Below are 24,204 nucleotides of genomic sequence, written 5' to 3'. Positions count from 1 at the left end.
TACACAGCTTGTTGCTCAATAAACGGTGAATAGCGTGAAAAAATGATAGTCTAAGGACCAGGCATCCAAATCTTCAAAAATAACCTCAAGCCAATAAGGAATGCATGAAGTGATAAAATTAAATGAGAATAAAGAGAAGGAAGATAAGGAAGGAAAAATAGCGGAAAATATAGCATCACCTAAGTGCAACCTTCCATGTTAAATAATATTGAAGGTGCGCTGTATGAGCTATATGCGAGTGACCAGTCACAATTGAGCGTTACAAGGCAGTGCCCATCTGTACAGTCACATTATACTACGTGTTTCAGCAAACACTTAAAAAAAAAACTTTAAGATTGCCTGTGGCCGATAACACTATTCTAGTTCATGAGCTGATCTAATTGAAGAGGCAGACATTACTTGCAAATAACATTAAAGGGCATTTTCGACTAATTGCGAAAAAAAATTCTAATTAGACTTTTAAGTAAAAACTTAATGGTGCATATTGCAATTTGCAAATTCTAGCCGGGGAGTTCCCAAGCCGGTTACACTTGGAACGTATTCTCGGGATGACACCAATTTCGAAATAATTATTCCCCAACTTCGCGGAGAAATGCACTGGCGTCCCAGTTACTGTTGTGCTTCAATGCATAAAACGAAGTTTTGTTGAGAAAATAAGTGGAACAACAGTGCATTTTTACCGCAAGTATGACGGCACATGTCTCGTAACAGGTGTCATCCACATAATTATTTTGAAGTACATATGCCTCGTAGTCTCACCTGATAGAATTTGTAAATTGAAATATGTGCCTTCAGGTATAAGTTAAAAGCTTAATTAGATAATTATTGTTAATTTTGTATATTATGCATTTTAACTTATCGTGCTAGAAATGTTCCCCTCTTCGAGTAGACCAGTTCGTGGACGAAGATTTTGCTTCCTGCCACAGGCAACCTTTTTAAATTTTTTGAAGGTGCTCGCCGAAACACTATATATAGCAAAAAAATGAAGGATAAAGCCACATACAAACTGCATAAGTTCAAATAAACGCGTCCAATGTAAGATAGCGAGCCCGTTCACAGTTTATTGACTTTCAAGGAGATTGCTTAAAATCACTATCTGTCAAAAAATCACGAATAGCTGTGACAGCACGTCTTAGTTTTTCTGAGCAAGACCAGGGTCGAAGGACTTTCTTCACATAAAATACGACGCCTGTCTTGACGATTCAAGTGACTGCGCAGGGACTCTCGCTGTCGTTCGTATTGCGGTCACTCGATGAGCAGGTGTTTCAAAGGCGAGTCAGTGTGGTTGTAGTGAGGGCAAGCAGTGAAGATCCTCTTCTTCATCGCGTGTAAGAAGTAATTTGTGTGGGCCAACTCCAGACGCAGTCGATGTGAGTCCGCCAAATGTGCGATCGATGCGCTGGTATGTTGCGAAGCGCCAAACCGGGTCAATCCTATGTACGGGAGAAGACTTAGACTACTGTCCCTGTATATGCTCCCGCAGGGTGCACAGTTGTGCATAGATCTGCCGTTGTGTTCCAGCTCTGCAGTGAAGCAACTCCTCGCGTGCGCAGGAGAGAAATGCCGCGCGGTGTTCCATTTGGTTTTTTGTCTGCCGGTTGCGACCTACATGCGGCAATGGTTCGCAAGCGCTGAGCAAGGTGAAACTGCTTAATGCAGGCTGCGCTGGAACGTTTGCTGTTGCCCGAGGGGGTTGTATGTACATGTATGTAGTTTGTATGTACGTATATACACGCACATATACAAACACACGCACGAACGTTCATATAAGGAGTAGGACACCCCTCGATTCGTCGAAATAAAATTCTGACTACACCCGTGGCTAAAACAGCTCAAAAGTGCACGTGGAAACGCGCATTATTTTGCAAGAAAAAGTGGTGCAATGTTTTTCAGCATGCATACGAAGTTTTCTCACAGAGGCCGGAAGGAAAGAAATGTTTTAAAGGGTGTTTAAAGAAACCTTCGCACAAGTGTGGTGTACAATTATGTGAGCACAATGTGAGCACAAATTCGAAGAATAATAATCGTCGCAAGGAGAATTATCATGCCTGAAGTTATGTCAGTGATCGTTAACCCTGACCGTCGTTCACAGCTGCTGCACGTTTTCGACATATGCGGTACAGTCACGTAGATTTAAACGCACTTCAAATGTTCAAATGCGCAAATTTTATGCAAAGCTTACTTTTACGATTCATACCACAAACTTCACAGCTGCTTCGTAGCAAGAAATCTGCAAGTGGAATAAGATTCAAGGTGCACGAGCTTCTAGATCAAATTTATTTCCTACAAGGGAATGGATGAGCAATGGCTGGTGGCAGCAGGGGACGAGCGCAGGTTCTTGGAGCCTTGGGGGCAGAACTCAAAGCCACTGAAAATGCAACAAGTTATTAAGAGTAACATGTTATCTTTATGGCACTAATTATATAAGATGGCAAACTTGCAAATTATTTATTCACACATTACAGACCGTAATGTGACAACATATTTTTCTCCATCTCTTCATACATCTCAGGTTACTTTACTACAACACAGCGTTTATTAAAGTACAAAAAGAATTTTACATTCCTAACATCGACTAAGGCTGATCGAACAAGCAACATATTGCGGGTGGTAAATGCTGAAGCTAGCACAGTTGCCTCATCAGCGGGAGCGCACGATGTTTTCGCTTACTGCAAAACATTGAACAGCCGTACATCAATCGACCTTACATAAGAAATCAGAACGCCGACAAGAAATAAAAAAAGATAAACAGAGTAGAGAAAAGCCAGGGTGCAGCGGGCAAATGGTATCTTCTAGTATTCAATCTGTTTCGAACACACTGTTCTAGAGCCGCATAGTCAGAATAATTGTACAAGCGACACTGCGCATTGGGCGAGTTAGTAAGTGTACATTCTTGGCTTATATGTGCAGCGCGATATAGACGTCTCGTCCATTCTTTGTCCCGCGACTGTGTCGCGCTGCACATCTACACCAAAAATGGCACAAGTGAACAACCTCTCATGCCAGGCGTACGCATTTCAGTGTCTACAGGAGTGTTACTCTAGGTAAATTCTGCTTTAGTGTAAACAAACCGAACGCACCACTGTAAATAAGGTGAACGCACCTCGCATATCGTGGTCCCTCTCGGAGCTGGCCGTTCTCGTCCGTCCGCACAGCACCACGTAAAAAACTTTGCCACCTTCCGTGCGATTTTGTGCAGTATGGTGCGCTGCGCCCAGTCATACTGGAATGCAAGTGTCAAAATAATGAGTTTCTTACCACTTCACCAGAGTTATTAACTTAACATCGTCAAATACCATACCTGGAACCTGGAGCCGATCTGTGGTGCAACGCACGCTCGAAGGTCCACTCACTGCGAATTCGATGGCACTGACAGAAACGAGTCGGCGGCGCGCCCGCAAAGTGGGCTTCGCAGCAGCGCAGTTGAGCATTTGACGTCATTTTGCACCACGTGATAGCGCTCAGCGAATAGCGGTGCGAGTGGGGCCGGAAAAGTTACGCGCCACTCTGCTTCCCGCAGGAGCATATACAGAAACACTAACTTAGACTCCGCGTCAAACCAGGTGGTTTGACTACGTTTTTGTCTTAATCTAGATATTGACATTAAAATTCACTAGGGATAAAAGTGTCAAAAATTATTCACCGCTTTCACTAATCAGTCTGCCTCCTCAATTTCTTGATTACTAACATAGCCCGTAGTCTAGAGAAAAAGACTTGACGGCCCGAAGAAAGTGCAATCTCTGGGGATCTTGAGATTTTGCAGGGTAATAAACACACGTATATTTAAAAAAATTATTGAATCAATGTCTTCACCTTCATTTCTTCTGTAGTGTTACGTTTGGCCTACGACGCGCGGATGCAGCAACAGACGCCGGGGCTTCGTTCAAAGCGGCGGACATTTTGGCCCGTTCGGAGCGGCCGCGACGCATCCCCGCCGAGCGCGTCCCGGCATGTTCAGTGCCACGTGTCTTTGTGTGTGCGTGTGTGTGTGTGTGCCCACGCTTGTCAAAGCGCGGCAGCCGGGGAGAGGAGCTCCCCCAGTGTGAAGCGAGGAGGTCTGACCGGCGCCGGCCCGGCTGATGCGTCACCTCCTTGTCCCAACGTGTCTCTCAGTCCGTCCGTCGCCGCTGTCACGTGGTGTCGTCCCATGACCTTCCTTCTTGCCCGCGACGCCAAGAGTATAAGAGCAGCTGCCCCCGGACGCCAGGAGAGAGGCTCCGATTTCTTCTGTTGAGTAACGTGCTCTCCCGTCTCTCTACTTCGGTCGACCTGACCGCCCGCTCTTTGCGATGCTAGAATAAACAAGTTGTTCTGTTAGCAGTCGCCTCATGCTTTGCTGGGACCTTCGGATGCTTCCAGTGTGCCCCAGGCCGCCAGGCCAACGCTACCCTTGGGGCTTGCGACCCATTTGCAACAACGGGCGCCAACGGTCCGGTTGCAACAACGGGCGTCAGCACTGAGGTTCCAACAGCTGGTGGCAGCGCTGAGGTTCCAAACAGCCGGTGCGATCGGTGCGGATCAAATAGCTGGTGGCAGCGGTGGGATCGCGACAACGGAGGCCAGCAGCGAAGATATGCGGTTGACTGTATGCTGAGCAGCACAACGACCATCCGGGAGCAGTGCAACGAGCCCTGTGTGATGACTGGTTGCCTGCAGCGGAACGACTGCGCTGAATTCTTGGCTGCGAGGTTTGGTGAGTGCGGGACTTTCTTCTTCTGAGTTTTGCCAGGCTTTTGTTAGTGTCAGAAACAGAGCTGGTAATTGTGGTTGTCGTTGCTGCCGGGTTAGTTTGTGGCAAGACAATAGTAGGCAGTAGAGAAAGCAGCATTCAGAGCAGCCATGGATTTGAAGTCGTTGCGCAAACCGAAATTGTTGGAGCTTGCAAGAGAGTTGGGTCTGGATGTCTCAGACAAACTCAGAAAACCAGAACTGCTAAGGGCTATTCTTGAGTTAGAAGCTGAGGATGACGAGCTGTCGGAATGCCTTGAGACCATTGAGGAGAGGGAGACTGCAAAAAGACAGGAGCGCGAACTTAAAGAGCAAAAAGATGAGCGTGAACGTAAAGAACAGATAGAACGAGAGCAACAAGAGAAAAAAGAAGAGCGTGACCGTCAACACGCTTTGGAAATGAAGCGTCTCGAAGTAGAGATGGAACGCGCTCGTAATGGAAGTCAGGCACAGGGTGCAGGAGAACGAGTATTGTTCAAAATGACTGACCTGATGCGGTCGTTTAAGCTTGGAGAGGACATTGGTTTGTTCCTGGTTAACTTTGAGCGAACGTGCGAGAAGCAGGGGTTCTCTCGGGAAACGTGGCCACAGCACTTGCTCACTTTGTTACCCGGCGAGGCGGCCGACGTAGTCGCTCGCTTGAATAGAGAGGAGGCAGAGGATTTCGACCAAGTGAAATCGAGTCTGCTAAAAAAGTACAGGCTGTCCGCGGAGGCGTTCCGTCGGAAGTTTCGAGAAAATGAGAAAGGCAAAAGTGAGTCATATACAGAGTTTGCCTACAGGCTAATGTCAAACATGCAGGAGTGGCTCAAAGAAGAGAAAGCGTTTGGTGACCACGAGAAAGTTCTGCAGTGTTTCGGGCTAGAACAGTTTTATAGTCGGTTACCTGAGAACGTGCGGTACTGGGTCTTGGATAGGCCAGACGTTAGTACGGTGGCTAGAGCCGCTGAGCTAGCCGAAGAGTTTGTGACGCGTCGGGCTCGCGGAGCTAAGGACGGTCAAAAGGGTGAATTTGGCTCCAAGTTTGAGAGGCCGAAGTTCGCGCCCATGAGAGCAAAGGGGGACACACGTAGTGCGGATGCGAGTGAAAGCAGTCCGACCGAACGTAAGGAGACGGCGGCAACCGAAGCCGAACGCAGAAAGCGGTTCGAGACGAGGCAAGCGCGCGTTTGTTATACGTGTCAGAAGCCGGGTCACTTTTCGGCGCAGTGTCCAGAAACAAAAACAAAAGTCGTGTTTTTGTCATTATGCAGCACTGACGAGAACATGAAGCTTCTCGAGCCTTACATGCGCGACCTCCTCGGGAACGGGAAAGAGTGCCGAGTGCTTCGCGATTCCGCAGCTACGATGGATGTAGTTCACCCCTCTTACGTAGAACCCGATATGTTCACGGGCGAGTGCGCATGGATCAAACAAGCCGTGGAAGGACATAGCGTGTGTCTGCCCGTAGCAAAAGTGCTTATTGAAGGACCTTTCGGAGCACTTGAGACGGAGGCGGCAGTGTCATCTATGCTGCCCCCCCAGTACCCGCACCTATTTTCGAACAGGTCCGATCACCTCCTGCGCGAGAAGGGGCTTTTGTTTGGTGAGGCTAGCGTTCAGGCTTTAACCAGATCGAAGGTTCGGGAGCTCGCTGCAAAGGCGGTAGTTGCGGGGCCGACGTTCTCGAACGATGAGAAAGGGTCAGAGGCGCAGCAAGCTCATATTCAGAGCACGCCCGAACTGAATAAAATTGAGCCTTGTTACGTTTCGCCTATGACGCGCGCTGTAGCCGGCGCGGATTCAACGGACGCCGGGGCTTCGTTCCAAGCGGCGGACATTTTGGCCCGTTCGGAGCGGCCGCGACGCACCCCCGCCGAGCGCGTCCCGGCATGTTTCAGTGCCACGTGTCTTCGTGTGTGCGTGTGTGTGTGTGTGCCCACGCTTGTCAAAGCGCGGCAGCTGGGGAGAGGAGCTCCCCCAGTGTGAAGCGAGGAGGTCTGAACGGCGCCGGCCCGGCTGATACGTCACCTCCTTGTCTCTACATGTCTTTCAGTCCGTCCGTGCCTCGCTGTCACGTGGTGTCATCTCGTGACCTTCCTTCTTGCCCGCGACGCCAAGAGTATAAGAGCAGCTGCCCCCGGACGCCAGGAGAGAGGCTCCGATTTCTTCTGTTGAGTAACGTGCTCTCCTGTCTCTCTACTTCGGTCGACCTGACCGCCCGCTCTTTGCGATGCTAGAATAAACAAGTTGTTCTGTTAGCAGTCGCCTCATGCTTTGCTGGGACCTTCGGATGCTTCCAGTGTGCCCCAGGCCGCCAGGCCAACGCTACCCTTAGGGCTTGCGACCCATTTGCAACAACGGGCGCCAACGGTCCGGTTGCAACAACGGGTGTCAGCACTGAGGTTCCAACAGCTGGTGGCAGCGCTGAGGTTCCAACAGCCGGTGCCATCGGTGCGGATCAAATAGTAGTAAGACACATTTCCACTGAACATGGCTGTTTATTATGCGTGACTGTAAGCTCTTCAGCCACAACGTTGCTCATCAGGCTAATGATGGTCGCATTTTTCTGTATAAGTTAACCTATTGAGCATACTCTAAGCTCCTCAGCTTAGGGTTTCGAGCTGTGCCCAGAGCGCATCGAATATATTTAGCAGAATAAATGCGGGCGAAATTTGTAGTTCTTTTTATAATAATTTTAGATAAGTAGAATGTTGCCCCTCGTCCGCAAGATAAAACTTCCATCTGCTTTGAATTTAGCGCTGGCTTGGAACATAAATGCGTCCTTTTTCAGGAGTCGTGACGTCATGAACCAGCGCACGAAAGAATGTGTGTACTGCTGCAGACAGAGTAATGTATCTTGTTACCACCGTTTCTGACGCTACTAGCCGAAGAGAGAATGAAAATATCTTATTGGAAATGTTTTCCCCGTATAACTTGCCAAAAACTGTAATAAAAGATGTAATAGCCATTTTCGAATCGCAGATAACGTATGTAGCTTTGGTTTCTGTGAGAGCCAGTGCTATGGCTGCTTCTTCTGCCACTTCGGCATGTGCCGTGTTCATGGTGATGCTTGTGAACTGGGTGCCTCAGTGGCTAGTAACTGCCGCTACGAAACACTTCCTTTCTCGATAAGGCACAGGAAGTTAGTAGCAGTAGTAGCTCCGTTGGTGAAGTTCTCCTCGTCGTTGGAGTGACTTTGGTTCATGTGTTGTGCCATGGCTTTACATCTCCTCGTGTGGTATTGGGGGTGCACTCTGCGAGGCAATGGGGGTACGTATAGTTGCTCTCGTATGGTTCTTGGAATTTCGACTTTGATGCCGTGCCGCATGTGGTATGTGATGTCGAGCTTTTTGAGCACATGTCTGCCCGGGCGGGTCCTGGATACGCGCACCCTTCCGTCCCTTCCACCCCCTGCCTCCGCTCGTGCTTGAAGACCGCACTGCTCAGCTCGAACCTGCCAGCACAACTCTGGGCCGACCAGCGAGCCCAGGAAGCCGCTTCGAGACAAGGTCTCGGAACCGTGTCCGCGGCGGGTGCCCAGACTCACTCAAAAGACGCCGGACTCGAATCATTGATTTGAAAATGAAGTTTACGTTCTGCTTTTACTTCTACTAAGTTGGCTTTTCCCCATACGAATGCACAATGAGGCGAAGCCAATTGCGCCTGCCCGCCACCCGCAGGGCACCACGCGCACGCGAAATACTCGTACTGCTAGGGCGTCGCACTCGATGGCGACTTCTTCGTCGGCCACGGCTCCCCCTCGAGTGGGTCGATGGGCGCGTCTCGCCTAGCGGGGACTTCGGGAACCGAGCGCGGTCCAAACCCACCGCTGCTACGTTCCCTGGTTTTTGTTCGGCAGTCAACGGCGGCGGTCGCGACTGCTCCTCGCGGCCCCGCGTTCAGACGCGCGCGCGTGCCTAATATGCGGCTCCTAGGGATTGCCTGCGCCTCGCCGGCTCATTCCGGCCACGCTTACCTTCGTTGACTTCGGCATACGCGATCACCATTGACGGTGGCGAATGACGGTGACGACAACGGGTAGGGTGCCTTGAGTGCCCATAACATTGCACTGCATTCCGGTTCGGCCCCTCTCTCTCGCTGCCTACAAGTCTATGTTGTTCAGAATTGGAGCCATGCGACTGGAATACGCTGGCATCGTGCAGTCTTCTTCCGCCGTCACCGCTATTTTGATGCTCTTGTGCTTTGTCGGTGAGTGTCAACGTCGAGAATACTTTGCACGACTGTTGCATAAAAAGAGTTCTGCGTGTCATTTTTACACTAATGCCGGTGTCAAGACAATATATACAACTGGCGCGCAATGCAAATGCCTGCTCCTTACTTAAGAACCTGCACTTTGAAAGCTATTGAAGACACATTAACCCTTAGAAGACACGCTAACCCATCGCAGGTTTTCTATTCAAACGTGCGCTGCGCTCAAGTTCTTGTGTACTTAAGAAAAGGGGCAACTGGACGTGAGGTTCTTGATTCAATGCCCAGTCGTGTCGGCCATATTTCGTTAGTAGCGGAGTGAAACATGCGCATGGTGAAATTCAGGTCGCGTAATTCGGTTGCGCAGGAGAAAACTACAGGTGATTGTAATTCATCTATACGCATCCACGAAGGTTCATGGCCAAATTTCGATTTTGCAAATTACACAAGGACAAAGAATTAGTAAGTCGGTAATAGAACATGATATCGTTTGTTTAACATGTTGCAGTAGTTATACCTGCAATGTGAACGAGAAAACATATCACAGTTTCGCCGAAAGGACTAAGTAAGGAATGTGACAGCAACATGTTTGAATATTACACGAAGAATGAGACTCGTAGCTGCAGTAGGAATAATAATTGAAGTAAACATAAGCTGACTAGCAGAATCGAGTTGTGCTGAAGGGTTCTCTGAATGCTGTCATCGGATAATTTCATTTGAATTTTATAATTAAAGCCAACGTCCTTGCTAGCGACTTTCCTAAAATTTTTCCGTATCGGGTATATTTTAAACCTGTTGCTCGGCTGATCCCGGAGGTCATGCACAGCCGTACCATTAAAGTTATGTCATTTTCAGGTTTTTAGCTGTTATTGTTTTGTGCTTTTAATAATGAATTCAGAGGAGATTTAGGATAACAGGCATGCGATGTCGGTGTTTTGTTTCATGACATCCGTTTGTGGGCTGCTATTTTCATAATTCTGAGGAATGATGTTGTCAGGAATGTAAGACCTGGCGTGAGCAACTTTAGTGATAGAATCGTGTAGCAATGTAAATCGCATATACCACATCTCATATAGCACGGCATTGTATATAGTATACACATAATAAGTATACACTCAATCTCGCAGACTAGAGCGCACTAGCTCAGGTCGACCTCTCTCTCTTTCCTATCAATAAATTCTATTCAATTCAATTCACTCAATCTCATTGTGATGCAGATGGAAACGATGACGGCAAGAATACGCTTGGAGTGACCATATAAGTGCGTAATGAAGATAATATTTCGCCAAACTTACATGGGCATGGTGAAATGCGCTAAAATCTGGTTCATGCTGTAGTCAGCTAAGGCGCTCGTAAAATTATTATTCTCTCAGTGGCTCGAGAAGTACAACACCTGAGAAACGCTTCAGCGTAAGTTATTTCAATTATGTTGAAAGAAAACAGGCACTCAGATTAGTGTTACGAAGTAGAACGCGGTAGGCTCTTTCAGTGGAGCTTTTACGGGCGGCTGAATTACTTGTTACCAAGTACTTCGGCTGAAGTACTTATTAAGAGAAATCCAGAAGCCCCGGCGTTTTCTTTAAGCACACATAAAATTGAGCGTAGCACAGGGCTGAATAAAAAACCCGCGAAGGGTTAGCCTCAGTTGCATCAGTGTGTCTTCGATCAGCAATTATTATTCCCTTGCGTTTAGTATACCCTCAATCTGTTGCCAATAAACCTTTCTGGGTTGACAACAGACAATTCGGTGCAGACGAGCTTCAATGCTCATTGTTTCGAAAGATGCTCCACCTATCATTTCCCTTTATTCTTCTATATACGACTTACAAGACTTCAAATGTGTCACTCACTTTCATTAACTCATGCACACTAGATATCTTGAACAATATTCCCCCAAAGAAGAAGAGCTCTATGAAATGCTGTTTGGAATGCCCAAATTAAACGTAAACAGCTAGGACAAAAATTTACCGTAGTAACTCATAAGAATTTATAAAGGAAAACATCCTCTTTTCTAGAACAGGACATTATAGACTGAATAAGCATGGCAGGATCGAGTACTTCATTCCGTAGTATAGTCTCTGAAAGGGCAAAGGCAGGTATTTTGAGAGTGTTAAAAATATACAATCATGAACGTCTCTTGAAAGATAACATTCCTAATGAGTGCTGCGAATTTCCCGTTACCGTTTTATTTCTCTATACAATGTGTTTAAGTCTTAATGACCCGCTTTGGTGGCGTACTGGTTTTGGTGTAGCGCTGCTAAGCCGGAGGGAACGGGATCAAATTCCGGCCGCGGTGGCCGCATTTTGGTCCACGGCTAAATGCCAATACGCAGGCGTGCCGTGTGTTGCATGCACGTTAAGGAACCCAAGGCAGTCAAAATTATTCAGTAGTTCCCCAGGACGACGCGCTTCATAATTTTGTCATGGTTTTGGCGCATGTAAATCCATATAACTGCATGATAAGTCTTAAAGCAAAAAGAACCAGTGATGCTTATGAAACTTCATTAATTATTTACTGTGCCATTCTGTAATAATGCCAGCTAGGGTCCCCACTCTCGCTTAAAATTGTTGGCTTCAAGTTTTTAGATCCCAAGTCAATTTACTCCGCGTGACTGCGTTGAACGAGAACTGGTGCAGTTTTGCACTCTGCCCTATCTTCAAAGTTCCGAGTTCGAAAAAAGTTGCGGCAGTAAATTTACTGGGTCGGCAGTCGAAGATATATTTACCTCAGGCACTTTTGTTCTTGAATCTATTCTTTACTCGGCATCCAAGGAACGGCGCAGGTCCACGTGATAGGCAAAGCGGACATAAGCAAGAAAGCGTAAAAAAAGAGAGACGTGGTTTTTCATGGCCTTATAGTAGACGGTAGAGAAACATAAATTACAGTGCTTTATCAAAAATTCTCGACGCTGGGTGGGGCGTCCAGAAGGAGCTATAAAAGTGCAGAGCCGAGGCAAGGGACGGCAGTTATTCTTTAGCCTATTTTTGGCGTGGCGTATATATATATATACTCAAAAGCATGGCGGAGACCTAAGTCCACCACTTTAGCTCGAGATTTATTTCTAGCGCACAGTAAGTAGCCGTTGGAAGCTGGCGGAAATAATTGAACCCGGGCCCGCTTAGAACTCCTTTCTTTTTTCCTGTCTGTTGATAGGAGCTATATGAAGCACCCTTAAACAAGTTCTTAACTAAGCATAGCGCCCTGTATGAGATGAAGGCTTCCACCACTCCTTCTCGGTTATTCACGATTGCGCAAGGAGCTTTGGCTTCCGTCTATTTAGATGCAGGTATTTTTCACTGCATTTAATTTCGTTCGAGTCGTAAGTGTTGCAAAGCGGCCTATAGCGTCTTACACGCGTGCTGCTGATTTCTCAGCTCGACATTTTCCATGGAGCTGCTTGCTAACTGTGTTACGAGCGGTCTGTATACGCGAAAATACCTTTACGCTAGAGTTGTTCGTAACATCAAATTGCTAGCAGTTTTCATAATACACACAACATTAAAAATTGCAGCCACACGATGGTAAAGAGCACGTACGAGAGAAGAGCTGTGAATTGGACCCCACGTTGTTAGCACATTTCTGAAATTGAGCTTATGTCAACAAGTGAGTTTTGTTAAACGTAACTGCTGATTACTAGCGCACAGATAAAAATTATACCTACTAGCGCGTATTTACGAAGGGCCCTCTTCGCAAAGTCTGAACGCTGGCTTAGTGCAGAAGGTATCGCCGGGATTTCCGACAATAATACATTCGTTTGTACCGTAAAAACCTACAAGAAATTGAACTGGTTGAAGCAAACCACTCAACTATTTCGTAAAAATAGGTCCCATGAAAGGAAAATGAAAGAATAGGAAGCTTTAGAAATAGGAAGTCCCGCGGCACCGCTTGTGTACTTTAGTACTCATTTCCACTCTCTCGTGTACCTTTCTCGCCTTCCTTTGTGCACACGGTGCTTTGCGTCTCGTACCTTTGGGTGCTCAAAAACTATGCCTCTATAATATTATAAATTTATAAAACGAAAGAATTGTTGGACACCCACCGAAAGAACCAACACGGAATAGAGACGAAAAATGAAAGGTTTTCTTGTTGCTCAAATTTCTTGGTACTGTCGAGGGAACGTTTGTCGCTTTTATATTGCGGTAGAAGTTGTTTCAGTTCTGCTTCAGTTTCATCTTGCAGCTAAATGTATTACGCGTTTTACACAAAATATGCTTCTTCAAGCACATTTCAGGTATGTGTTGTAAGTTTTTTTAATATTTCCAGTTATAGGAAAAGTTTTAAACAAAGAATCAGATAATTCGCTGAGAAATGTTATAATCCACTTTGTGAATGATCCATGATATGAAATCGTTATTGCAATCGTGACGATGAAAACAGAGCACCAAGACTAGATCCCCACCCCAAAAAAAGTTCCCTGCTTAAACAGCAATAGCTTCTCTTTGAGAATGCCGCCTCCGGCGCAGATTGAAAAGCCCTGAATACCGAAAAGAGCTCGTTAAGGTTCTTCACATTCTGGAATCGCATTAGCTGGAGCAGCGACCCGAAATTGAATCCTGGGGAGATCGTTTGTTTCTCCGTCTCCGGCACGGTGTTCGTTCCGGCGCACCGGCGCAAGCAAACGCGGCCATATATGCAATGCCTTTCTCTAATATTACGCAGTACACAGCAGTAAATCTCATTAAGGTAACGCTGATATGTCCTTGCTTTATGGGTTGCCTCAAAACTTGTATCACCATGCTACTAGTGATTTTTTCCCTAGAAAGAACACTACATTTTATTTTGTTTTACGTGTTCAATATCTCACTTGATAAGAAAGAAAAAAATATATATAAGAAAAAGAGGTTCAGACGCTCCACGATAAAATCGATTCGCTTTTTCGGGGAGTTGGTTAGGAAAGAGGTCCTTTTTAGTACCGGCAAATATATTTGAGCCGCTCGATACAAGCACGATATCTCCAATAATGAAATGTCTGCACGGGCTGACTTATCGACGATCGGATCAGGAGCGTTCGGCCTTAGCCTGACAAAACTTTCTGAGACACTTTCACCGCATAGTCGACGTTGCGCTGAAAAATACATTATATTAGATACGCGCTAGCGCAGAGCTCCAGCTTGACTTTGACGACGTGGGACTCCTTCACAAGCAAACAAAACATGGCATACGAGTTTCTTTTTCTTTGTTGTTGTTGGTGTTGTTTATTTATTGTGGCAACAACTTAGGCGGTTGCTTGAGATGTATTTACGCCGTCGCCGTGCTGTCAGAGTGTCCACGGTGCACGTGCACACCACGCGTGGAGGCTCAGGACGTGTCGAAATACATGACTATACGGGCAGCGCGTTTGGCTACACACACAAAAAAAAACGGCACAGTGGAAGCACCGTAATGCTCCACTTCATCGTTACTGCGGCGAAGCGAAGGTGTAGCATCATGCCTTCTGCTGCGTTGTGCCTGCACACGCTAACGTTTCAGGTGAGGTGGGTCGTGCATACAGCACCATGCGTGGTGCATACGCTGATATGAGCGGACCGGACAGTATGCGTCAAGGTCCAATTTTCTCATATTTCACGTCGGCTCTGACAAATACCGACGGTTTCCCCCTTAGCTCGCAATCATGGCGCGACGCCTGTAACGCCGCAGTCAGCGTTCCTTATCAAGTCAGCGTTGTGGGACGCCTGATATTCTGCAACGGCACAGTTCCTGCAGCGCATTAGTGACTCTATCATGTGCGACCTCGCGATATCACGTAGCTTTCGTATATTGTTACCGTCTGAGAAGCTTGAGCGTGAGGCTGATTTCAATGTATCGTGTGCATTAGTTCTAATTCTAGCACAGCTTCAGCACTGCCGCCTTAATAGCTACTTCTCTATGCCTTGTAGAACGTAAGCATGCTTAACCATCAACAAATATGCTTGAGCTGGGAAATATATGATACCTTACAGCTTTCTGACATAGATCGCTGGTAACGTAATAAGTATAGCAGTTGGGTGACTGAACATCAACGAATAACAACATTAACAAACGCCAGAAGCTTTCTACTCACGCAAATGTGAATTAACCTTATTTCTATTTATCTGAATGGCGCAGCGAACTCGCTTATCAAAAAGGTTTGGAAAAGATAAACGATTTTCCAAGTATCCGGTGTCAAACGAGAACATTAAACTTGAAAGATAAGAAACTTACGCTATTTGTCTCTTTCACCAAGGCTGCTGTTCCGTTGAACTAAAGTAAAATAAAAGACAGCTAATTTCTTTCTAAATGCAGAGAAGAAATATTATTCGGGACTTCCAACAGCCTACAGAAATATTGAAAACAAGCCGCTCAAGTTTCACAGTGAACGACGCATGTCCTCTAATGAATAGGACAACTCTAGCAGGTTCTTTCACGCTGGAGTCGCACAACTTCATTACAAAAAAGCTACACCGACCATAGAAATAGCCCTCCTATCCTAGAGAAACAAAGCTAGCATGAGATAATAAGGCGGTGAAACTACGTAGACTTTCCTGCTGCCAACAAAATGAGTGTGAAGGAAGAAAAAGCTCATAAAGTGCAGCGTTGAGTATATAAGAAAAATGGCTGGTATTAGTCGGCTGATAAAACGAAGAAGAATCACTAACGATAATTTCTTCTTACACGTCAAATATGTTCTTCAAATACAACAGTGTTTTCATTATTTGTCGTTTGATTTCAAATGGGTTTAATCGATAAACAGCAGCTATGGCAAGCTCCGAAGAACAACCGCGTGTACCATTTGCGGTGATGTTCATTTGTTTCCTTGTGACGTGGGCTCCAGAATCCGTTACGCCTGGGTGATAATGCGCTGATAAATATAAATATCCTTTCTCTGCTCCGGCGAGATTAATGACAGCAAAGGGCCTAACGACCCTATACGAGCTGAAGAGCGTTAATAGTCTTTCTTTATTGCAAGCATTTTGACAAGACATGTGTTCACTTTGTTTGCTGTGTAGTTGACACGTAGCCGTTTCGACGTGAATAACATGGCAGCTTTCATGAGCAGTAAACAGTAGTGGATATACCACAAAGAGAACATGTGAGAATAACACGTTTTGTTTTCTTTTCCCCCGCTTAATAGTCTATCCACCGCGCAACACCTCTTATTTTATTCATTGTTTGCCATCGCTTGAAAGCTGACTTTACTCGTAATTCAGTGAACGGTGCCTTGTAACTAAACCGCGTTAAACCACGTGAACAGCTATGACAAATTGGATTTCTTTTGTAAGAGTTGGCATTGCTAAGGTAGCCCGGCGTCATGTAACGTAAAAATATTGCAATATGTTTTTTTATGTAAATCTTCTGACATAAAATTTACTCAATCGTTGACGCAAGCCTCGAGCAGTCACCCGCAGCGTTGTACGAACCGCCCACTCACACGGTCCTCTCGTTAATAGCAGGTCAGTTAGGTTTGCTTTCACAGCGACTAGCATTGCCTACCTTGAATGGTCGTTCTTATTTAATTGTCTGGAAAGAGAAAGGGAGCACCCAGAATGAGAGAGGATTTTGGTTTGGCTGGAGCTAGCCCAGTGAAAGTAGATAACTGGATGAGAAAAGTGGTGCTGGTGTCTGCGACTGACCCGCTTCGCTTTACTTAGCTTGTGGTGGCTCGACGAAAATTGCGGTGCGGTGCAAGCCAGAAAGTTAAAAATGCCGCTAGAATTAATTATTTGCGAAAAAGAGTCATGGATCCATGGTGTATACGTGCCTAAAGGTCTCAAAAATGTTATACTTCCCCACAAAAAAAAAATTAAAAAACTACCTGTAAATAAATCTATTCTCCCTTGCAGCTCCTGTAGCCAGTGTCAGCGTGATCGATGAGCCCGCATCTTTTATCCTTCTGGAACGGGGGAATGTCCAACTATATTTTTTAAATCTGTTTTGTTGAGCTTAATAACGCACTTTTAATGCGTACACGTCACTATCACATGGTGAGTTTTCGCGGTTTTGCGACTTCGCATAAGAGACAGGCGCTTTGGTTTCTCTGGCGTAATTACTTTGGTGACCACTCACGAGATCAACGAGATGCGCAAATTTAAGCGGCTAATTTGTTAAGGGCTGGTGCGAAGAAAGGGGTGCTCGTCGGCTCCAGAAGCTCATTGGCTGAAGCAATCACCCCGTTGTCTCCGCAGCAGCACTGCAGATACGGCTGTTCCGAACGGCTTCTTCGAGCTATTAGGACCCCAATGATCCTTTGTGAGAGAGTGACTTTCTTTCCACGCTTGCACGGAATGCGTCGGTGGCGCTGTCCGTTTCGCCACACGCCGTCGTTTTCGCCTCATCACTCGTATCCATGTGGAGACCAAGACGGATCAGAAAGCCAATTTCTGGGAATAGTACAGCTTTGCAAGCTGGAATGTCTAGCTGGCGGAACAAGTAGTGCAGTTTCAGAGCTAGCGATAACTGTCTTATCGGAGTGATTCACAAGATAAAGCGAATGATTTGGAAGCTCATTATCATCTTCAGAACTTAGTGGACACATGCTAATTTAGCTTCGCTCCAATTGTGTTTCTTAATGACTAGTTGCGCAAACGCTTGCCGTCATTCTGTTCTTTATCCTTCTTTTCCTTTTTTGATCCATTCTCGGTCTGCAAACTCCTTTCATTCCCGCCAGCCCTGCGCGAATCATTTTCGCTCGATCACCGCCGAACCGGTGCTTCGTTCGCTCCTCAGGGTTTGCGTTCTGCTCGCCGTTTTTCGCTTCTCGTCCGGCCTAAAGCAGCCTTCATCGCCTATTATACAGCTTTCCTACAATTTTACCGCTTTCTAGCTTTTCTTCCTTTCAAATTTAGGGCTCTTGTGCGACGTGGCCAAAATACCGTGGGTTCACTTCGAGAGACGAGGCTTGCCCCACCCCTGCCATCTTCGAGTGTGCTTCGATTTCTGTGTGCGTTCTCCGTCGATTTCCAATACAGAAGGGGCGTTGTTGAACTTACCGCCGCGCTTCACTGGCTTCCCCATACTGCCATTTCCTTGTTGTTTTTTTCCCCGCTTGCCCAAGCTGTCCCTTCCGCGTACCCCGCGTACTTCCGATTTGCTTTTTTTTTAAAATTCAGTCATTTTTCGGGCGATCGAAGTCTCAAAGTGCAACGCCCAGCTGCCCTCGTGAGGCTGGTGCAGGGAGGACTTGACGTCCGTGTTTCAGCTCGTCGATAACCACGAGCGTGGGGCGGAAACAGTTGGAGCAAAATAAGGTGGCTCAATAGTAACATGGTTCCTAATTTTCCTCTCATTACATTTTTCTCTGTCTTTGTACGAAGGCTGCAAGAGCTTTGGCGTAGCTGTAGGTAGTTGTAACGAAATGCGGCAGCTGTTTTTGTATACGACTGCATGCTTACTTTTTCTTTCATGTTCTGAACGAAGTGAACGAAGAATTCACCATCCGCAAGAGAAAGTGGAGACAGCGTCACCGAACCATTTCAGAAGATATACCTAATTGTCTAACCTCCTCTTCCTTTTCTGAACGCTTACTTTAATGAGTCCAAAGCAGATATCAAGACAATACTTATTGAGAGCACGGAAATTACTATTCGCGCATGTTGTTTAGTTGAATATTAGGACTCGCTGAAAATGTATATTTACAGCTTCGCTTTTCAAATCACAAGAACCTGAATTTAGAAGCAGGTCATTGCCGTTCCGCTGTAACGTATCTTGTTTTGTAGGTACTCTTAACGGCTATGCAATGCTACGATGTATAAAAAACAATTAGCGCTGCTGTCTCTAAAAATTGCGAGGGAACCGTGACAGCATCAACGCAGTGTCAGTCTCTCTAGGCTGCAGTCGGTGCACGAGTGTCTAGTGTCCAAGTTGTACAAGATGTCACACATGAGCCGTAGTGAGCGCAATGAGCTCCTTCATTTTTCTCCAGAATTAGCATTTTATATAATGTATTGTTCAAAGCAGTATGCGCAAACTAAACAGTTTGATGCTATTATCTATTAGGAAGTAGTAAACGGCAATTGTCCTGAAGCATCAGTTCGGTCCACGTTGCGCACATCAATGCAGAAAACACGCACAGTACACTCCGTCCGAGTTTCTACAGGTATGTCATAAATAAAATCCGAATAAGCGCTTCACGCCGCAATAAAATAACACCGCTTTTGTACCTCATGGACCGGCAGTTTGGAAACCTGAAGAATAGAATTCATGATGCATTCTCATCTTGTCAAGTTGACGGTATATTTTGCGGTACATCTAGTGAAAAAAAGAAACAAAAAAATAAAGAGGGGAAAGTACGAGCTACGAGTCTCTTTACAGCACTTGCTACGACGCCACAAGGTGTCGTAGCAAGGGTTTACCGATCTTCTGTGGCGTCCAAAGTCAATATGTTCGGCAGCGCACTATCTAGTGAAAACGACATGATTCTCCACTATCGGGCTCCAGCAAGCGTATTGGACGAGATGACTTTGCAATCCCCACGTTTATGTCGACGAATATGAAATCTTATATTTACCAATTTTTTGTGTTCAAAGTTTGCTTCTTGAGGTAGTTTCAATGCACGAAAGCGTACACATGCCCCGTAGTGCATTCACTGTTGCGATTAGTCTCAACAGCGCCTTCCTCGTGAAGATCTCACACGTAAGTGAGCTCGGAGTAGTTCCCAACATTTATATGGAGGTATTTCAGTGGTATGCATTAGGATATTTACCTAATCATTGATGATATTGTCATGTACGAGTTTGTGCCGCTGTGGACAAAAGGACGTTGGGAGGTGAAGAGGAGGTTGAAGTGTCTCGACGATCGGTAGATAGTGTTATCCTGGCTATTGATCTACAACCTCGTAACTTTACATATTGTAAATATATATTTTTGTCCCGATAACATTTTGCCAGTAACTGCTGCCACGATACGTCAGGTCCTCGCGTGTTCTTCGCCAAGGCACCAGTCTCACATATGAGATATCAACTGTGACTTCGACGTCTTCTACCCCACCAAGAACTGATATCGTGCACGTTTCGCGACCAAAGCCCTATAACTCACACACGAATTCGACACCCTAGGAAGCATTGAGACGAGGCTTCTGCCACCGGGGGTTAATGTCACGTACGAGTTTATGCCGCTGTGGACAAAAGGACTTTGGGAGGTGAAGACGAGGTTGAAGTGTCTCGACGATGGGTAGATAGTGTTACCCTGGCTACTGACCTACAACCTTGTAACTGTATATATTTTAAATACATATACTTTCTCCCTGTAACAGTATTGAATATGAGTAGCTGTTTCTGCGATGACAAATGTTGGCGCGTTCTCTGTGTAATTTTTATTTCCCGTAAATATTTCTTTGCATTAGAGAAAATTCGATTATGCCCCATTTTAAGTACAGTGTCAAACACGATTCCACTGTTCACTGCGTGCGATTGTGTTTGTTTCCATTGAACGTGGCGTTCACCATCATGCAATGTTTATATTTATCTCCCACTAAAATCAAAGATTTATTGTAATACAAGTTTTATATTTATGCATTGTACCACTCACAATCTATGTAGGCACATTCAGCCTGACATAGTTTAAGGCGTCTCGATAGAGATATCTTCAGGTTGATGGTGTATGATATTTTCGAGGACAAAATGGTCGTGACATCTGCAAGCTCCTCCAACGTAGAGTGCTCAGCGATTAAAACGCGATACCCGGACAACATGGTGGCCGGTATTTCTTGCGCCACCGGAGGGCGCTCGTGACACTGAGGTGATGATTTTTTTCTCACGTGAAAGCGAGAATATCTTTGATGCATCGTAACTGCACTCTGCCTCCTCAGCGATCAGCCAGCGATCACCGGTGGCGCAGAAAGCAACGGCCGCCATGCTGTCTAAGTATGGCGTTTCAACTGCTGAACACTGTACATACTTGTACATAGCCTGACACTTCAGCTATTCTAGTTAAACAAAAAAGTGTCAAGAACGAATCCAAGATATTCCGAGATATGAAAATTGACTAGGGCAACGGGGATTTGAAGACCTGTTGCAACTGCTCTTACCATGTTAACCATCCTCACATCTTGAAAACTACTCCACGCGCACGTGCAAACAAAATATCTATTATGACACCTCCACTTCAATTAAAAATTTCTTTTGTTGCAGTAATGGGAATACAGATGCTCTTACCTCTCATTTCAATATCTTTGACAACTGCCAAATATCTTTTTTTTCTAGGCCTTCGAGGTTCACCTTTATTGGCACTCTTTGGCCAAAGTTCTCCCATTAAACTGTACGATGTTTTATTTCTATATTTTAGGAGTTTTTTTATCATGGCGATGCTTTCTCCATTCGTCTACCCCCTGGTACTTCCGCGGGAATGCGCAAATATTCAGCTCGTTCTATCTTCGCCCTAACTGCACGGCAAAGGGTCAGCAGAAGATTTTGTTTAGCCCTGCACTCGTGCACGGGCCACAAACGGGTGTGAGGAATACAATCACAGCGGAGTAGACCACCATAGTTATTTCGTCGAAAAGAAGAGATAACTGCGTATTCCGTTAAATTTTTTTACAGAAGCATTATACGATTGCTGACAATATCATTTCAAGCAATATAAATTAAGCACGAAAACCATATTGTTGGCGTTCATTTAAATTATCTCGGTGAGTGTTTTCATTCCAATTGGCCTCTGCTGTTTTTTCTTTCACCTAAGAATACTTGTTCTTGCATGCCTTATGCGCTCACGAAAAATGTTTCCCAGCTGGGTCTGTGCATCGAGTAATTTGATTGTTATTTTATTTCACTTTATTATATTTATTTTCCCAGCTTAAACCATGTTGTCTTTCTTTATTGCAGCCACATAAACATTGTTCCGAACCCGTCCTCTTTCAATTCTATAGAAACAGGCAAGTCACGACCAGTTTTCATTTTGTCTGCAGGCGGGCGCTCTAGTTTCATGGGATTTTGAATGTCCATCCATGTTTTTCAATTCACAAAGGTCCACAGTGTGCTCCGATCGGTATTCTATTTTCATTTAATGCGTTCTTTGGAATTCCGAAATCCTTATACAAACACTGCGAACAGCACCTCTACGTAATTTTATTTATTCCTGAAGTGCAGGCCTGTTTTCTCATTTTCTTCACTGCAATGCACAATCGGCTTTTCTGGTTTCCAAAAAGCGGCCGCTTTGGCACTCTTGATATATTTATGCATTGGTGGATGGCCAGCGAAGCTGTAGCATATCGCACACGGTTACACAAGGGTACATATATTTATTTTCATCATTTGGTGATGGTAATGATAGCTCTGTGCTCACTGTGAAATGCACTGATTAGTTTGGTAACAACCTAAGACAGAATATTGACCAAAGTTAAATCTATGCATGACCGCTGTTGAGTAGTTGAGTGAATTTTCTCGGTGTTGCACTTCAAGCCAATATCTTCTAGCACAAACTGAGTGAACCATTCCTTGTCTGGTCTCGAAATGTGCACATTGATGGCTCCAACGATGATTACTGTGGTAGTGTCATCACGCCTAACCCATGCAAGGCGCGTCGTCATGAACTCCTCGGTATCACACAAGAGCTTGCCTAGAGATATACACACAATGGATTGCAATTGAAGTGGGACAGATGTGAAATGGTTGCTGCATGTCCAGGTCTTCTGGTTAACTGGTAGAACGTGGTAACAGAGATTCTCAGATGCACTTAACCAGCAAGCCAGCTATGTTTAGCATCTTCCGGTGCCTTGGAGTTTTCGAACAACCAGGATCAAGATTACCCTGCCGTCCGTTGCGATAGGAAGCGACGTCTTGCCTGGCAGGAGGCAGCAGCGCGGTTGCACTTAATCGAGAACCAGAAGTACAGAGTTTGAAGAAGAAAGGACAGTGTGATTATTGAGCACTATGTTGTACAATAATTGAATCATGATGCGCCGAGAAAAAATTGTATTGGTTGAGGCGGGGTTCTGGCTTGCTGGCGATACTTCGAGTTCAAAATTTTTGCACGCATTGTAGAAACCTTCCGGGCTATCAAGGTTTGGTCGCGATTTCTCCAAAGACCACAGCTTTAGAGGAGCGGGTGATAATTATAGTTAATAATCAATAGTTAACCTGACGCACTTGCGTTAGGGTCTTGAATTGAGTAACGGCATGAGAAAGCACAAACAGTTGTGGCTAGTTTCAAACCCTGAATACAAATGGATTGGCCTGGCTTGCACCCGATAAAACAAACTATTTGCAGCGACGTTTCATGAACTATTGAAAGCACCATTTCGGCCACTCATTCATTCTACTTTTGCTAGTTCCTTGAGAGTTTGTGAATAGAGTATCGAACATTAGTGTTTCGTGCTATTCTAGAAAAAAGAAAAGCATCGTATTTTCATGGGGGGCATTTTGTTCATTTTATTTAGAGAATCGCATGTGGTGGCTATCCGATGCATGTCCAAATTTTAATTTACAGACATGATCATTTATTTTCTAGTAGAGCCATCGGAAACGTTTATATGCTGTGAACTACACACTAAACATTTTAACACCCTTAAGGGTGTAAATCAGTTTGTCGCCAGACGAACACCCTAAGGGTGCTGTTGTCTACACCCTACAGTTGGGGTGCCACTATAGCACCCTAAAGGAAGGGTGTCCAGCAAAATAAATTCAGGGTGTAAGGCTGCTCATCCAAATTAACACCCATCTGTGTGGGTGTTGGAAGGGTGTAGACCCTTTTATTTCTAGCGTGTATGGAAGGCAGATTCGGCAGTACACGCCTTCAATTACTACTATGTACAGCGATCCACGTGCAACTACTGCGTGTGCCAGAAGGTTCAAGTTCGGCTACAAAACGCACTGTCGAACAGCCGGCCTTGAAGCTTCGATGGGCATACACAACACCTATACGTGTGGATCACATTACATACGAGGGCCGTTTTTTTTTCAACCTCCGATCGCTCCGTGCAGGCGCTACGCGGGCAGCAGAAAGTGGACATGCGCTGTAGGCAACTGCGCAGCTCTCGCGCTACACACTCCGCCATTGTTGACATTCAGGCGTCAGTCGGCATTGTGCTACAGCCACGTAAACATGGCTGCTATTATTGTTGCTCCCGCCAAGTGTGAATTCCGAAGTGTTATTCGTTTTCTACAGGCTGAAGGCTATGGTGCGGCAGAAATCCATCGGAGAATGCGTCCAGTGTATGGGGAAAACTTCATGAGTGATGGTGTTGTGCGTGAATGGTGTCGAAATTTTAAAGATGGACGTAATGATGGGCATGATGAAGGGGGCCAAGGACGCAAATCTGTCGTTTCAGATGACCTGGTTCAACGAGTTGACAGAATGGTTAAAGAAAACCGCAGATTCACCATTACTGCTTTATC

The 24,204-nt window shown here is 45.6% G+C and overlaps 1 protein-coding gene across 1 annotated transcript in view; it reads left to right on the top strand.

The window, feature by feature from the left end:
* Positions 1-8,574: 8,574 nt before the first annotated feature.
* LOC135904608 (uncharacterized) overlaps positions 8,575-24,204 on the top strand; it is a 44,714-nt gene continuing 29,084 nt past the window's right edge. Inside the window, exon 1 of the mRNA XM_065435461.2 lies at positions 8,575-8,919. Within this exon, the coding sequence (XP_065291533.1) occupies positions 8,823-8,919 (97 nt within the window). The 5' untranslated portion in view covers positions 8,575-8,822. The remainder of the gene's footprint in view (positions 8,920-24,204) is intronic.

The sequence above is a fragment of the Dermacentor albipictus genome, chromosome 4 (genome assembly GCF_038994185.2).
Source record: "Dermacentor albipictus isolate Rhodes 1998 colony chromosome 4, USDA_Dalb.pri_finalv2, whole genome shotgun sequence".
NCBI classification, from domain to species: domain Eukaryota; kingdom Metazoa; phylum Arthropoda; class Arachnida; order Ixodida; family Ixodidae; genus Dermacentor; species Dermacentor albipictus.
The sequence above is the reverse complement of the archived record's forward strand: the minus strand, read 5'-3'. Positions and strand labels throughout refer to the sequence as shown.